The sequence below is a fragment of the Marmota marmota genome, unplaced genomic scaffold (assembly GCF_001458135.2).
Source record: "Marmota marmota marmota unplaced genomic scaffold, marMar, whole genome shotgun sequence".
Taxonomy (NCBI): Eukaryota; Metazoa; Chordata; class Mammalia; order Rodentia; family Sciuridae; genus Marmota; species Marmota marmota.
The window spans coordinates 20,769,080-20,786,847 of record NW_026000005.1 but is presented as its reverse complement, the minus strand read 5'-3'; the positions used below and the strand labels follow the sequence as shown (position 1 = coordinate 20,786,847).

General features: G+C 39.8%; 1 protein-coding gene and 1 non-coding gene across 4 annotated transcripts in view; one reads left to right on the top strand and one right to left on the bottom strand.

The window, feature by feature from the left end:
- Positions 1-326: 326 nt before the first annotated feature.
- Casp10 (caspase 10) overlaps positions 327-17,768 on the bottom strand; it is a 34,551-nt gene continuing 17,109 nt past the window's right edge. The window contains exons 6-10 of one of the 3 annotated variants that reach the window (XM_015481253.2): positions 11,901-11,937; positions 9,655-9,746; positions 8,174-8,282; positions 7,073-7,559; positions 327-4,407 (exon numbers count right to left, since the gene is read on the bottom strand). In XM_015481253.2, the coding sequence (XP_015336739.2) occupies positions 4,251-4,407; positions 7,073-7,559; positions 8,174-8,282; positions 9,655-9,746; positions 11,901-11,937 (882 nt within the window). In that variant the 3' untranslated portion in view covers positions 327-4,250. The remainder of the gene's footprint in view (positions 4,408-7,072; positions 7,560-8,173; positions 8,283-9,654; positions 9,747-11,900; positions 11,938-17,768) is intronic. The other 2 variants (XM_048808280.1, XM_048808282.1) reach the window with 2 other exon arrangements.
- Positions 14,017-14,089, top strand: Trnaa-agc. The gene has a single exon. It is a non-coding gene; the product is annotated as a tRNA-Ala (tRNA).

Genomic DNA, 17,768 nt, shown 5'->3' with positions numbered 1-17,768 from the left:
GAGGTTTTAGTCCATAGAAGGCCAGTTTCATTCCTTGGGATCAAGATGAGGCAGAACATCATGGCAGAAGAGTGTGGCAGAGGGAAGCAGTTCACATGATTATCAGGAAGCAGAGACCTCTTCTAGCGTTTTTTAAAAATATTTATTTTTTAGTTGTAGTTGGACACAATATCTTTATTTTATTTTTATATGGTGCTGAGAATTGAACCCAGGGTCTTACACCTGATAGGCGAGCACTCTACCGCTGAGCCAGAATCCCAGCCTTCCTCTAGCATTTTTAAGAGGGTTCCATTTTTAAATTTTTTTGTAGAGTTCCATTTTTTTAAAAAAAAAACCTAAATTTAAAATTTTAGTTCCTATTCAAAGCTATTACTGTATAGTATATTCGTACCACATCCTTAAGGGCAATCTCTAGACTTTCTATAAGACACACACCCTAACAGAAAAAGATTAATGATTTTTCACATACATATACTTCACCAGAGGACAGTTACACTTATTTTGTACAGTTCGAGTTTAGAATGAGAACAAGTGTTTTTTAAATTGGTTCCTGTTCAACAGAAGAAAGGGAACAATTAAAGCTACCAAAAGTGAAACCAATAAGGCATAAGGTTGCAAATCCAGAGATATACAACAGAGCAAATCCTCCACTAATGGTTATGATACTTTGGCAAACTGTTTAACACTCTGAGACCTGAATCATGAGGTCACTGGGGTCCTTCCAAACTCCCAGCTCCATGACCCCACTTGTGGTATGAGTTCCCTTGCTGGAAGACTTAAGCAGAGATGAAGAACTATAAAGTAGAAGTTGATCATGGAAAGAGAGGATGGATTGGAGCAGGTGCCAAATGGATTAACCACTGGCTTCTGACAATAATTTGATGCCCATCTATCTACATTAACAGTTCAAGGTAAATTTTATTATTTTCTGTGGATACCAGAATGTCCACACAAAAATTATATGTCAGTACTCAAATCTGAAACAGTCAGAAAAGCCAAGATACCTATCTATTAATTTTTAAAGATTATTGGAAAAATAATTAAAGCATCTGAAAGAGAAAAAGGAGAAGCATCTGAAAGAGAAAAAGGAGAGCTCAGAGACCCTAAGAATAAATTTACAAACATTCCAAGGGCCTAAGAATTCTAGGTTAAGAACAATTTGCCTAGATGGCTTAGAACGTTAACTGAGTGAATGTATGGCACAAAAATTGCCCATGAAATGAGGTAAACTTTGAAGATGGTTTACCTCCATTGAGACTTAATCATGAAAAAAGGGCTGCAAATCAGCAACATGAACCATTGTGTTACACCTGTTATTGCCTGTATTAATTGGTCAGTACTCATAATGCACCATTTGTTCAATTGTGTAACATTGCCTAAGCACTAGTGAAATACAGTGTTTGTTAAGTGTAATCTGCAGGATATCAAACCCACCCACCCCCGTTGGCCCCCTGAAGTGAGGCCAGTAGGATGTGCTACCAGTAACTCTAATAATAATAATAATAATAATCAGTTATTAGTAGAATTAGTATTAAATAGTATAATTTAATTAGAATTAAATTAGAATTTAATTAGTATTAAATCAGTAGAATTAGTATTAAATAACTATAACATTGCATAATATCTTGTTGACAGTTTTCATGTCTTTTCATTTTGTGTGACAGTACCCAAACTTTTGTGAAAGAATGAGAGAGAGAACAGAAAGGGAAAAAATAATAATAATAATAATAATTAAAACTCTTGTAGGTTGAGCACAACTGTACAAAATATGTAAGACCTTCACTCAGTTTTCCCATTTCTTTCATAAATATCTGAGGCAACACTGACTGTAGCCACTCTCAAATAGCTGTCACTAAAAAAACCTGTTATTCCTGGACTTTAAATTCACACAGATGTGTACACACTCTTAAACACAGACAAATATGTTTTGCACCATCTTTGAGGTTGCTCTCTAACATGTGTGCACAGGCCCTGATCAGGAGAAATGAGTCAAGGATGATTGCATCCCTGTGGTCTGTATATATTCATGACTCAATCCAGGAACTCCTAAAGTGCTTGGTGGAAGCCTCTACAAAATTCATGGAAACTTTGCTGATTAGAATTTAAACATGTATATGCACTAGGTTCCAACATATCAAAATGTGAAATAAACCTCAGGCCCTAGACTTAAACATCAGCCCTCAATTGCTGCTGAAGATTTTATTAACATTAAAAAAACTGGACTCCACCAAGTTGGCCTTCTGCTGCTGGGGACATCATGATCCAATGCAGGGAGACCTGGCTCCTCAGAGGATGTCAGGGCCTATTGCTAGTGTTACTGCTAATGAAGTCAACTGGAATAAGGATCAAAAGAACTCAAGTCCTATATCTCCACTTAGAACACTACCAGAGGACTCCACCACCTAAAGGTCTTGCATGTACATGTCACAATTAGATTTAAGTGTGTATATAGATATACATTCTCCTTTATCTTCCCAATAGCTAGTATTTTTCTACTCCAGAGAAGGTTCAAAAAAAAAAAAGCTTGAATCAGTGACTATTTCAGAGCATGGGAGTTTTGCAGGGTGAAATGGAAATCTGAGGCCTCAATCTACAGATCCTCTGGTCTTTTCTTTCTACTACACCAACCTTCATTGCAGAAAACTGTTAAATAGCCAAAGGCTATGCGTATCCAACTGGATAAATACTATGATGACCAGCTTTTAGCTTTGCTCTGTTTGAATGAAGGTTTTGAAAGAACATTCTGACATATATTGGACTTATTTCCTTAATCAAGCCACATTCAAGTCCCTGCAATGGTCAGTTACATTAAAACAGGGTGTGTGGGAATACTTCTTACAGCAAATTCACTATGAATCTGATTTTCATATAAATTCTAAAGTCAAGCACCTATGAGAGTGATTTTTCTTCATTCCTTGGTATCTTTTATGAGCATCTACATATTCAAAGAAACCTAATGCCTTGTCATGCCCCATGATATTCCAGTCCACTAGAATGGGAAATGGAATCCTGTAAGCAATAACCTGCTGAAGGACAGTGAGCTAGTTGCCTCAGCATCTTCATCTATAAATGAGGCTTTGATCACAAGATTTTCCATCTTCTTCTTAGGTCAAAACTTCAAGGATTCAAAATATGTTTCTAGACATTAAAAAGAAAAAAAAAATCCTCTTGGAATTGAGAAAAAATGTTCAAGGACATGTTCAAAACCTTCATGTAAAAATTATCATGGCTTCTATACAAACACTGCCAGACATCTCTCTGGTCAGGGAAAGTCCAACGATCCCTATGAACAGCACCCATCTTTGAGGTGGCCTCTTTCCTCCACATTTGGACCAGAGGCGTCACTGTGTACTAGTGACAAGGTAGGGCTGTTGACTGCAGTCCACACAGTGCAGTTGGCAACCTGAGAAGATCCAGTGAAGAGACAGGTGCTGCCTTGTAGTTTGAGTCCTGATTCAAGTGTTGCCTAAAGTAAGTGCTACTGACTCATCAATTTCCAAGGAAAAAAGGGTGGCAATAAATTCCCTGCTTTGTTTTAGTCAGTTTGAGCTGGGTGTTCTGCCACCAGCACCTGAAAAGTTTTGAACAAGAGAGAGTGTGACATCAGGCTATGAAGTTTCTGTTTCTGGAGCAGCTGAATATGTCTGTCTTCTCAGTGAGCTGTCTTCTTCCTAGAACCACACCTCTGCCCAGCCCAAGAAAAACATGAGTACCTTCCCTATCCTAAAGCAGAAGATTGGCTGTGGCACAGACCAGATTCCCCTCACTACATGTGCAGGAAGAGAAGTTTAGGAAGGGGGACAGCAGATGGAGTGTGCATCATGATGCCATCATCCCATGTCCAGGGCCATGCAGAGGGGACACAGAATTATAACCAAGGGGTATACATCTAGAGAGGAAAGCCAAGCTCAGTCTAAGCCAGTGGTTCTTAGAACTGAAGAAACCTGAAAAATACATCTGTTCCCACCTTGCATTTCACAGACGCACAAACCAAGGTCAGTTGTTTGTTCTTCAGGGTACCTACCCAAAACCAAGGCTATAACCCAAGTCTTTAATCAATGAAGTTTTCTAATATGTAGACTTGTCAAAAGAAAAAAAAGTAGAATTGACTATCATAAAACAAGGTATTTCCATTGCTAGAATGACAGGTGGAGACCAACTCACCACCTATCACCAATTCCCATGCTGGGAGGGAGGCCGGAGGACATAATCAAAGTTTCCTTTCAAATCTAGGAGCCAGTGAAAACTCTCTACAATAATAAAAGTGCATTCTGTGGCACAGGGAACACGAGTTTTCTCCTTAGTGTGAAAGCAGGCTGGGGCATCTGTCTCAGTGTTCCGTCGCTGTTCACCTGTTGACTCACATCATTGTTGACTGCAGTGAGAATGGATAAGATGTCTTCCTGTCTGCAAGAAGAAACCACACACCAGGTCTTAGAAAGATGCCTCTTAGGTCAAGTAGGTGACTGTGTCACGGATACATATTATATTAATAATGCCCTCTCTAGTCTATCTTTAGAGAGGGTTAAAAGGATAAACATGGCACAGCTCCTGAACTTCAACAGGATTCAGACATGAAAATTTTTTGAAGGACAATTTATATATGTGGTAAGCCATTCTTATAGACCGTGGCCGCCATTAGAAGATGGCGCCGGCTTCCACTGTGGCCTGTGATAAACAACTCCTTTTATGGAGAGTTGGCGCGCAATCCCTTACCACCCTATGAGAGAGATCCACGTGGCGGCTTAGGATTGGGATGCGGGGGGCTTTATTAAGCTGTGCTTGGGCGTGTCGAGCAGCGGGCGCTAGAAGATGATACATGACTCAAGGCCTGAATAAACTGCTGAAAGAAGAATCCTGTGTCGTGTTTTCCCTTGCCGGCAAGGGGTCGCGACATATATATGCTATTCAAAATACAAGACAGAATGTGATCAACACCATATGACAAGGAGGTCAAAGTTCCACTGCATGTTGAGAGGAGAAAATACTTCTGGCTAAGAGGAAGAGCAAAGGCTCCATGGAGGAGGCAGCAGTTGAGCCTGGGTTTGCAGGACCTATAGTATTTACCAGAATCTTCTGGTGGTGGGCATCTACATATCACTGGAAGCAAATATAGGAGACAGCACTCAATTTTGAATTGTGGATTCATCACTCACTCACTGTATGGTCTTAGGCAGGTTATTTACTTCTCTGTACTTCAGTTCTCCCAGCCCTAAAATGGGAGACATGATAGTCCCCATCTTAGAGATTGCCATGAGAATGAAATGATGTAATTCAAACTAAGCACTAAGAAAGCCAATTACACTATTCTACTATCATCTTTAGTGTCATCATACTACTATCCTCTTCCTATCTTCATACTACTATCCCCTTCCTCCTCTTACTCATCTTCATCACTATTTTTCAGGTGGAGGATGTGGGCCCCGATTGGTTTTCAGTCCCTATATCCTTCTTGGTACCAACTATTCTCTGTCCTCAAATCTTTTTCTGAGTTAATCTTTCTCATCATTAGCTCACCTGAACTATTACCTTCAGCCAAGAAGCCTTTCAAGTAGCTCCGGCCCCATTCTCAATGTTTTTTTTTTTTTTTTTAGGGATCATGCATGCCAGACAAGTCCCCTGCCACTAAGCCACATTCCCCCAACCTACCATTCTTCATTTCATTATCCTGTTTTCCTTAGTTCATAGAAGTTATCCCTTCCTGAAATTTAAATTATTAATTTAAATATTCACTTGCTTATATTTTTATTTCCTGTCTTTCCCTCACCAGACTGTATGTTCCATGGAGCAGAGATTTTTGTCTCTTTTGTTCACAGCTGCACCCTCACCCCCTAACTCAGTATGCAGTACAGGAGGCACATAGTAGGCCATCAATAAATATTGTTTTGTTCCTAAAGCTATAGCCATTGGCATTTGATGACTATGGTAGGGATGGAAGAGTTGGTTTAAAAAAAAAAAAAAAAAGAAGAGCAGAGTTGACTCAAGGCACCAATTTGGAATTCCCAGTAGAGTATGGGCCATTCCTAGAAATGGGGATTCAAGAGCAGGAGCTCCTGGAGAAGGGCTAGGAAGATGAATTCAGAAAGATGCAAGCTGAATGTGAGATCCAAGGGCAATACAGGGGTGGGATGTGTGGCAGGTTGTGAATGAAGGTGACTCAAGCAATAAGTCATTCATCAGCCCAGCAAATACTTATCAACCTCATCAATATGATACTATATCAAGTTCTGAAGATACAAAATTGAATTAAACAGGGTCTCTGCACTGCAAGAATTCAGAAATGAGTGGGCCGCAGATACAGTTTGGGAGACATTTTCAGGAGGCACCAGTGGTCTCTGGGTACTGCTAAAGCTGCCAGTGGAGAAGAGAGAAGAAGAAGAAGAAGGGAGGGAGGGAAGGGGAGAGAGAGAGAAAAGAGGTCCATAAAAGAACCTGGTGAAGGCCCATTTCCAGGGTGCAGATAAGAAGCATTATGGCAGAGACAGAAGGGAAGTTGTCAGAGCAGTGGCAAATAGAAGGCCAAAGACAGCACAAAGGCACTCAGTAAATATGAGCGACTAGTAAACTAATAAATGAAGGGACAAATAAAAAGTCCCCATATCTTTGTTGGTGCTGTTGCCTTTGTCCAGCACATCCTTCACCCAGATTCTTTGCATAGCATCTATTTGTCATCTCCAGAAGCCTCCTCTAATCCTCCAAATCTGAGTGAAGTACTTGTCTTACATGATTTTATAACACCTATGCTTCACAAAGTGTACTGATCACTGGGATGCTCTTCCCTACCTGTTTGTCTATCCCATTAGCTTGGAAGCAAATTGAGTATAGGGATTATGTCTTTTTTTTTTTTTTAATTCTGTATCTTCCTCTCCTTTCCAGGTCTGTGCTGATGCTCAATACAAGTTTGTTAGATGGGTGGATGGATGCATGGATACATGGATGGATGCATGAATAGACGGGTGAGTAGATGGTGGTCGGATAGGTACATAAACAGGTAGAAAGATGAATGATGAGTGAGTGAATGGGTGGGTAAATGGATAATAGATAAACAGGGAGGTAGATACAGAACACTCACCTTGGTACCAACTTCTTCAGATGATTACACAGAGACTGAATATACCAGCTGCCATCTCTTATATGCCGAAAGGACATATAGCCTGGGACAGTGGCCAGACCAAGCAAGAAGTCAGCCTCAGTGGGAACACTATCCATAAGGGAAAGATGCTTAGAATTCTGAGCATCTGCTTCAGTTAACACAGAAGTTTGTACCTCTGGCCCTTGACAGGCCTGAATGAAAAAGAGTTTTGGTTTGTGAGCCAGCCCAGGGCACTGCTGGGCTGTGAAGTGACGCATGATACTCCGAATAGGAATTAGGACTCCATCTGAAGAGTAGACTGCTCCAAATTCCCCATGGGTCAGAATGCAGAACACAAAGCAGTCCCCATCAGCATGGCCTGGATGACTCTTATACTCCTGCAGAATCTTGTCCATGACTCCTTTAGTCACATCATCATATTTGTGTGCTGTGAACCCAAGCCACTCAAACACAAGCTTTAGACACTCTGGGACCAAAAAGAAAAAGAAAAAAAAAAGGAGAGAAAGAGGAAATACTGAAATGAAGTAAAGCAAAATGAAATAGAGTGAAACAATAATAATAGTTTTTAAAAATCACATAGCTCTGCCTAGCATACACAAGGCCCTGAGTTGAAACCCCAGCCTTGAAAATTAAAAAATAAAATAAAATAAAAGCACATACATCAAAAAGTCTAAAGCCCTGATTGTTTTTTTAACTTCTGTAACAATAACATCTTAAAATTACCTTGCCTTCTCAAAGGACCCACAGTGTCACAATAGTCCTGAGGGTCAGCAGTGACCAGTGTTTTATTCAATTTCACAGTCTAGAAGCTGAGGCTAAGGCCCTATGACTCTTCCAGGGTCACAAACCTAATGAGAGGTGAGCCAGAGCTCAAACCCCAGATTTTTGGGTGCACCTGGCCCTCCCCCAAACTACAAATAGTCAGGTACTCCTGCTACTTGGGATGCACAAGAGCTTCAGAAACATTTAGATATCATCTTTAAATTTCTGTGGAAGACAAAGTTTAATGAAAGAAAATATGAAAATGAAAAAGAATTTTAAGATTCCCAACTAGCATTTGATACACTATTCCATGCTTACCAGCATCTCTATGGGTTCCTGGTCTATCTTTCAGGGAGGTAAAGCTGTGATTGTTGATAATGATACAGTGGCCTCTGTGTTTCCGATCCATCCTGTACATAATTGTCTCCTTAAGGAAGAAGAGATAGAACCCCTTAGTTGGGACCATCATGTTAGGAGGCTTAATATTTCTAATGAGCTACTTCAGCAGATCCATATGAGGAAAAGCAGGATGTATCTCTTAATGCCAGTTTTTTTAAAACCATTTTTTTACACTTTAGTCTAAACTCCTTAGGCTGGTGGTGTATCTCAGTGGTAAAGGACTTGTTTAGCATACACAAGGCCCTAGGTTCAGTCCCCAGCACACACAAAAAAAAAATTTCAAAAAAAAAAAAGTATGTAAAATGGGGCTGGGGATGTAGCTCAGTCAAGTCAGCACTAATCCCCAACACTGCAAAAAACAAACAAACAACAACAGCAGCAACAACAACAAAAAACTTGTAGTATGGAATATGCCAGATAATTACTAAAGTTACACACAGAAAGACCAGAGATTCTGACCACTCTGCACTTAATTTTGCTGCTGAGTTATGATTTGAATACAATTTCAAATGTTCTTTTAAAGTCCCAGAGCCCAGGATAAAGGATACTGTCATTTGCATTAAAGATCAGCCACCTCCTTTCTTTCAGGATCCCACTTCTAGTACCAGAAGCTGAGCTTTCTCAAGGTCCTGACCCTAGTTTGAAATTAACCAATTAATTCTACAGTTAAATGCCAGGTCTTAACTAAAACTCAAGATTCCCACTAGAATCTCAATTTCCAGGGTTAAAAAACAAAACATGTATTTTAACACTGGCAAACCCAGGAGATGGATATATATATATATATATATATATATATATAATAAAAAATCTTCCTTTTCAGATTAGAAATGTGAAGAAGGAATAAGCAAGGATTTAACAAGGCAACAAAAATATCAAGTGATGTATATATATTTTTTGAAAGGTCAGTTTCTGGAGTGATTGATACCTCTGAAAGCTGAGGAATCTCTTTTTTAACTTTGTTTCTCAATATAAGTCACAGTAGGAATTTTAAAATTCGTGCAATTATTTTTGAAGGCTAATGTAAACATTTTGCAATTACAGATTAAACTTTGGCTTTGGCTGGGTCTCTGTGGAACTAAAATGATTTGAAAACCTGGTATATTTTTGATCCAACCAGAAAAAAAAGTGGCTTCACTTGATTTCAAAAAAAAAAAAAAGAAAGAAAGAAAGAAAAAGAAAAGAAAAAAAAAGAAAGAAAAGAAAAGAAAAAAGAAATGTCCTCCCTCTGGAAATAACCCAAAGAGTATACATTCCTCAAAGTGCAAAGCAATGTCAAGGCCTTCACAGGCAAAGGTCACAGGAATAGATGGGAAGATCAAAGAGGAAGGAAGAACCAAGGCAAAAACTCCTCTGAGCCCTCTCAGCTCAGGTGAGAGCCCTGAATAAACTCTCCAGACCTTTGTCCAGATTTCAGAACCCAGGGTGTTAGCAGATGCTCCTACCGTCTCCATGGACACAGGAATTAGTGCACCATTTGTGGCTTCATTGCCTAGAAAGAAAAGTACCCAGACTCCTCAAATATCTTTCTCTAAGCATTTAGATTTCCTTGCTAATAAATTTCTGACATAGCATTCAATTCTGGAGAATTGTTTTAGTTTCAAGAAACTCCCAAGATATAAATTTGGCCTGCATGCCCTTGCTGATAGGAAAGACAAATGTCCTCATATTGCTATTTGCTCTGTTTGGGTTGAAAACTGCGCTGCTGGCAGAGGATGAATTGGGGAATTAAGAACATGTGGATCGGCTCAAGGGTTCCTGGTAGAAAGCACAGCTGGGTTGTCAGCATATCTCTGTCTCTGGGTATAGAGAAGCCTGGTGGACATCAAAAAGAAAAAAGGGAACGAGGGGAAGGTCCACAGCAATGGAATCAACTGGTGCCTTTGTCACTGGCTGAAGCTCACAATGCCTTGAAGTGTTTCTGCAAGCTCCAGTTCCTCTGGGTAATAATCTATCATGGGGTGGAAGTTCATGATAGGTAATTCATAGGAAAATGTAACATGCACCTGTTTTCTTCTCCCTCTCTCAGCAAGTTTGTGGTAGAACCACCAAGCTCTATCCTCATCTCTGGGGAACAGCTGGTAAATCAGCTAAAGGTCAGTCTTTGGAGCTCAGCTCAAGCTGTATGAGTCCAGTATTCCACAGACCAGAGAACACACCAAAAGGACCCAAGGTGCAGTGCCCCTGTACACCTGTACATCTTCCTCACTCTGGGAGAAGATAACACTCCAGGAGAAGGCACATCTAAACCTTGGAACTGCAGAGTTATAGAACTAAAAAAAATCTGCCTTGTTCTTCAGAAAAATGACTTGGCTGTCTAAGCTCATACAGTGTCCGGATGCAGAGCCAGCTCTTGGAGGGAGAACTCTGCTCTCACACTGCTGGGGTCGAATCCCCGAGTCACTCCTTTTTAGCAGTGGGACAGTTAGCAAAGGGATAGGCTTCATGGGTCTCAGTTTTAAATGGGTATTAAGTGGGAAAACATTAGTATCTATCTCCAAGCTATGGAAAGATTAAATGAGATGCTCCCTGGAAAGACTCTTAGGACAATGCTTGGCCTATGCCAAGTGCAAGAGTAACTCCCACCAGCAATGTCAACATCATATCAGGTTAGCCAAAAGGTGGCATGTCATGAATTCTAAAGGCTAAATTTCCTGGGGAAAAAAATGAGGAATAGACTCTGATAAACTTTACATATCATAGATGCTATGTTTGAATATAGTTCAAGTCCCCCAAGGCTCCACTATGAGTGAAGGCTTCCCATTCCAACTAAAGAGTTGGAATGGGAAGCACTCTCTAGTTGGAATGGGAAGCACTCTCTAGTTGGAATGGGAAGCGCTGTGGAACTTTCAGAAGGTGGGGCCTGATGGGAGGTCCTTGGGTCCTAATGGGAGCATGGCCCTTAGAAGGCAGTTCAATTGTTATGAAAACCCAAGTTTAGTCCTACCCTGTCCTCCCTCTGTTCCTGGCTCAAGATGTAATCACTTGCTGTCTGCCATAATGTGACTTAGGCAAGAACTGAGTCAGTGCCATGCCCTGGAACATCCAAAACTAAGAAATAAATAAATATCTTCATTTTTATAGATAGCATGTGTCAGATATTTCATTATAGTAAGAAAAAACAACTAATACAACAGATTTCAGGCCACTTGCAGATTCTGGAATATTTTCCTAAGGTCATGGTTTCTGGGCAGGAATTCAGGGCACTCAAACACACCATTACTATTGTCCTTCCCTCTTGTTCCTGTGCCTCTGAAAAATAGAAGAAGCATCTAGAGCCTCTCTGTAAACCACATTTCCTCAGACTGCATATGCTCTGTTGCTGCTGGGCTGCAGGCCTCAGCCCCACCAGGGGTTCCTTCCCTCCCTACAGAAAGTGACCTAATTCTGAAGGCTGGGAGGAAAGGACAGTAGCTGCCAGAATTCTGTAGCATCTGCTATGCTAGGCTTTCAGCAGGAACCACCCTGTCATCTCCATCCCCCACAGAAAAACTTGGTACAAACCATACACTGTGGCATGCCTCAAATTGCAATAGGAAATGAATTCACCACTAAGTTATCTTCAACTACTTGGTATACATCAAATATATCTACTCCTGCCATACTGATCCAAGTTGTAGAAAATACATAAGTACATTACATCTACCATGATTCATGGAGTGCTCATTTTGCCACAATCCCTCCTATTGAGGAAACAAGAGATGTATGAAATGTAGGAAGTTCACACAGGATGATGCTGAAGACATCGTCACATGAAGGAAGTGAAGAATCATATTTTAGTATACTATCTCTTCTTTAATTTAGAGAAGACACAGGGTATTTCCCCCAAAAAGTAATAATAGGATGAATAAACAAATAAATATTAATAAAAATGGTAATTGAATGGAAAGGGAAGAGAGGCAGGGAAGCAGTGTAGACTTCTGAGTGTGCTCTACAGGTTTTACTTTGGATCTACATTGATACTGTTTTGTTTTGTTCGGGCCAGCACTAGGCATTGAACCCAGAGTGCTCTGCCACTGAGCTACATCCACAGTCCTTTTACAATTTTTTAAAATTTTGAAACAGGGTCTCACTAAATTGCCTAGGCTGGCCTAGAACTCGCAATCCTCCAGCCTCAACCTCTCGAGTAGCTGGGATTACAGGTAAGTGTCACCATGCCTGGCTTAATGTTTCATATGTAAAATACAAACTTAAAACAAACTGGAGGGCCCATCTTTTCTGCATCCTCCTCCTCACCCACTACCTCCCCCAATCCTCAGTCTCCAGGAGAAAGCTCCAAAGAGGACTTCACCAAGGTGTTGGGAAAGGAGTGACCCTGTAATGGGCAGCAACAGGACTTACTGGTGCTGCCCATCACAGGGGTGACAACCAGCAAGTCACCCTAGGTCAAAGATATGCATCCCTGCTGAAAGCCACAGGGAAGTGACTTTTGTTTAAGCCAGACCCATGCTGCTGGACCTCAGTCCCAGGGCTGCACAATACTGGAATTTCCCGTCTTTGGGGGATCAAATACAAAGGAGTTCCAGTTTCACTTTTCAAAAGACTTCCTGCCTTTCTCTTCACACCCCACATTTTCCTGCCTGAAGTATCCTGGATTTCTTCTTGGTGGCATCCAAAGCCAGGCCAGGCTGCTTTCTGGTTTTGTCCAGAATCTGAGCAAATCTTCTGGGATTAAGGGAATGGCAGAAGCAGTGGCTGGCTCTGTCCAGCAGCTCCAGACTGGGCTTTCCTTGATTTGTCTCTTCAGGCAGAAGAGGGACTAGGTCAAATCTTTATGTCTATCTACTTCTTTGCCTGAGAATATCACATCCTCTGTTAACACCACCCACATCTTTGTGTCAAAGAGTGAGTCAATGACCAACATCTGGCCACATTCAGCCTTCTTTCGACTGTTTTCAAGAGGAGTCTAGTAACCTCTCAGAAAGAAGCAGTTGTCACATCTCAATAGAAAGGCATGCCTCTCTTTCAGAAAATCTCACAATCAAAAAGACTTAGGTTTTTTTTTAATTGTTGATGGGCCTTTACTTTATTTATTAATTTATTTTTATGTGGTGCTGAGGATCAAACCCAGTGCCTCACACATACTAGGCAAGTGCTTTGACACTGAGCCGCAGCCCCAGCCCGAAGACTTAGTTTTAAAACAAATTAGGGGACGTAGCTTGAAATGCAAAGGCCTTTTTCCTCTTAAATTTAATTTTTAGCAGTGTTCTTTTAACAAGATAACCTTCAGGTGCATATGAAACATGAAATGATTTTTCCATGGAAAAAGGCAGGATTTCCTACATAACTTTTAAGACACCTTCCTGCTCTGAGAGTCTGACAATATATGTAATGTGAGGTGCTGCCCCACCCACTCAGCCTATGCACTCCCAATACCACCACAACGACCCCACCCTCATGTGGCCATGACCAGAATCATCCCACATCTGCTTCAGAGACCAATGCCAAGCCATACCCCTTTAGAGAACAATGAATTCTAAAAGGTAAAGAGTAAAATCCTGTGTGTGTGCACATCTGTGTATCACCTACATGCATGTGAAGCCTTCGTGTACAACACTGGTTGAAAAAGTAGGTGAGGGGAATTAAGTTTAGCAGGCAATTTATCTTAGAATTAGGGAATCCTAAAATGTCAGTGCTGGGAAATTACATTTTAAAAAAACTTCTATATATATGTAGGGTGGTGAGGGTGATCTGCAATTCCCTGCTCAAAGCTATGGTAGGCACTTGATAAGTGTTGGTCTAATTTGATTAGAGGTGGGTGCTGTGGTTGTGGCTCAGTGGTAGAGCACTTGCCTAGCATGCATGAGGCACTGGGTTCAATTCCCGGAACCACATAAAAATAGAAACAAACAAAATAAAGGTATAAAAAAAAATAAAAGGGAGCCACTCTTCCTCAATTCCTCTTCCAATTAGATGTCTAACTGCTTTTCTAGGATAAGAATTCACTGAATCAAGGGTTGTTTTCCTAGAAAAAAGAAGTCAGTTTAGGGTTTTAGAATAATTGCAATTTTGTCCCATTTGGGAGAGGAGAGAGGGAACCTAGATTAACAAATAAAAAATGAATCACTTTCAAAGTGCCCTCCCAACACAGAAGATTCCTTCAAATGCTTAACTACCCCCACCTGCAACGTGGTGGTTCAGAGCAGGACCTCAGACCTCCAGCCAGGCTCTGGGTCAAGCTCTGTCTGCCTGTGAAGATTATAGGTTGTCTTTGCCCAGCCTTTGCAGCCATAGGCCACTGAATGTTTGAGACCCTCAGTAGTAGAGTGCCCCTGGCTTCAATCCCCAGTGTTGGCAAAAACAAAAACCTATTTATACAGCATTTATATTATATAAGTTATTGCAAGTAATCTAGATGATATAAAGTACAGGGGAGGATATGCATAGGTTATATGCAAATACTAAGCCATTTTATATAAGGGAATTGAGCATCCACAGATTTGGGTATCTTTGGGGAGTTTGGGAACAAATTCCCCATGGATAATGAGGGACAACTATACAAAAAGTAAACTACATACTATGGAAATCAGACATCTTGACCAAGTAATCAAAATCAGCATCACCGATGGAGGGCAGGATGAATATCATGTACCTCTAGATAGGATGCCCTGAGAAAGACACCATATCACTTATATGATGTTGTGACCAGAATATATAACTTGAATCTAATCAAGAGGAAAAACCACATGCACCAAAAATAGAAAAACTCCATTAATTTTTATAAAAGGTGGGAGGGATGACTACATAGTTCAAAAGTCTCCATGTCATAAAAGAGAAAGGAAAGTTGTGGAGATGTTCAAGATTAAAGGAAAGTACAGGGACATGACAACTAAATACAATACTGTATTATATTTATATGATCTTAGATTGAAATTTTTATATCATGCATATATATATTGATACTAGAAACAATTCAATAACAAGTCACATTTAAATTTTATAAGAAACACACAAACATTAAAACACTGGTTACAGAAAACAGAATAGGATGAAAAACTATAAGGTATGATTCTTTTTTAAAGAGAGAGAGAATTTTATATTTATTTTTTAGTTTTCGGCAGACACAACATCTTTTTTTTGTATGTGGTGCTAAGGATCAAACCCAGCGCCGCACGCATGCCAGGCGAGCGCGCTACCGCTTGAGCCACATCCCCAGCCCAACGCTATGATTTTCCTTTTCATTAAAGACCAGCACCCTGTGAGAATAATCAAGTCAATCAGCAATACTCATCTGTACTGCAACATAATATATCCAAAGGAAAGGTAGTGATTGTACTGATTTTATTATTTTTTTCTAAGCCATTTTTGTCTTTCTCCCACTCAATGCAAAGAAACAAAACATTATTTAAAAAAAAAAGTCACTATTATGTACCCAAAACATCTTTTGATACTGGGCAAGTTCCTCTACATGAATCACTTTAGGTCATCCACCATGATGAACCCCTTTCTCTCACAGGATCAGTGTTCATGCCTAGATTTCTGGGCTGCCCAATTTCCTTCACTGCACTCCAGTGACAGTTTCAAAAAACAGGTTCCTCTGCAAGTCCCCTAGATTTAATTTTGCACTGGCAGAGTAAAAAACTATCAAGGACACTATTGGGTCAACAGCCAAAATTGAAATATGAACCATCAATGTGACAACAATATTGTATTAATTTAACATTTTGGCACTGATAACTGTACTATAGTTCTACAAAAGAATATTCTTATTCTTAGGCAATACATACTGAAGCAATTAGGGATCAAGGGTCTTGATATATACAGCTTGCTTTCAAAAAGCTCAGAAAAAATTATGTAAGCATGGAGAGAGAACACAAAAATGATAAAGCAAGCAGCATACAAGTATTCTCTGGGTTATTTACATTCTTGCTACATTTCTGTAAGATTGAATATATTTCTAAATTTTAATGTTGTACCTATCAAAATACAAGATCATGAAAGTAGTAAAGAAGCCATAAAATTTTTTTTTTCAGGACTAGGGATTGAACCCAGGGCAAGCACTCTACCACTGAGCTATACATACAGCCCCCCATGAAAGGAAATTTTAAGAATAAAAAATAAAACTCCCACAAATGACCCAATTAGGAAATGGGCAGAAAATCCAAATAGACAAAAAAGGTATACATATGGCCAATAAGCATATGCAAATTAGCTCAACATCATTACTTGTTAAGGAAATACAAATCAAAGCCACATTGAGACTCACATTTATGAGGAGGACTATTGTGAAAGAAAGAAAGAGAAAATAACAAGTGTTGATGAAGATGTGGAGAAATTAGAACACTTATGCATGGCTGGTGGAAATATAAAATGGTACTTCCACTGTGGAAAACTGTATGGCAGGTCCTTAAAAAGTGGATGATAGAATTACTATATGATCCAGCATTTTCACCTATGTGAATTACCAAAATAATTAAAAGAGATATTTTTATACCAATGATCATAGCAGCATTATTCATAGTTGCCAAAAGGTAGAAGTTATCCAAGATCCCACTGGTGGATGAACAAAGCATAACACATTCATTAATTCCTAGATATACTACAATGTGGATGAAACTTGAAGCCAATCAAAAAAGAGTATATGTTGGGGCTGGGGTATAGCTCAGTGATAGACAACATGCTTACCATGCATAAGGCCTCTGGACTTAATCCCCAGTATGCAAAGGGGAAAAAATCTTTTTATATGAGGTATCTAGAATAATCAAATTCATAGACACAAAGTAGAACAGTGGTTTCATGGGACAGGAGAAGAATGAAATGTGAAATTACTATTTAATGGATCCAAAGTTTCAGTTAGGATTGAAAAAGTTCTGGAAATGAATGGTAGTGACACAAAGCACTTAACACAGCTGTATATTTAAAAGCAGTTAAGGTGGTAAGTTTTATGTAATGTGTATCTTATGATAATTAATGTTTAATGGTAAAATTTATGGTTATATTTTACCACAATTGAAAAAAATGAAAAAAAAATTTACAAGGCCAAGATCATTTCACTAATTTTGACAGATATTGATAAAGTAGAACTACTGGAGCATGTTGGAAAGAAAGGAACTTAGGAAAGACTCAGCATTCCCAAGGTTCACTGTCACATTGTGAGCAACATTGAAGATTCTCCCAAGGTTGCTCTACACAGTCTTCGACTGTTGAGTACTACAGAAACCAGGAACCCAGTTCTTAACCTTCTGGGGTGGACAGCTTCATAATTTGTAGAGTCCTTTGTTCATACATTATTAATAATGTCACAACAGTGACAGAAGACTATTTAAACCAAGGAAGAGGGTCCTGTGAAACCCTATGGCTTGTATACCCATGAAGCCAGACTGATCTTATCCTACAGATAAGAACAGAGGCACCATTTTAAAGCAACCCAAGGGAGTGCTGTGGTAGCTCAGGCCAACTACTGAGAGCTAATTGTCAAATTTTCAGGAAATCTGCAACCTGGTCGATGTCATGTTGATCATTTGAAATCAGCCATGGTGGGAATATTTACAAATGCTACCTATCAGGATCCATC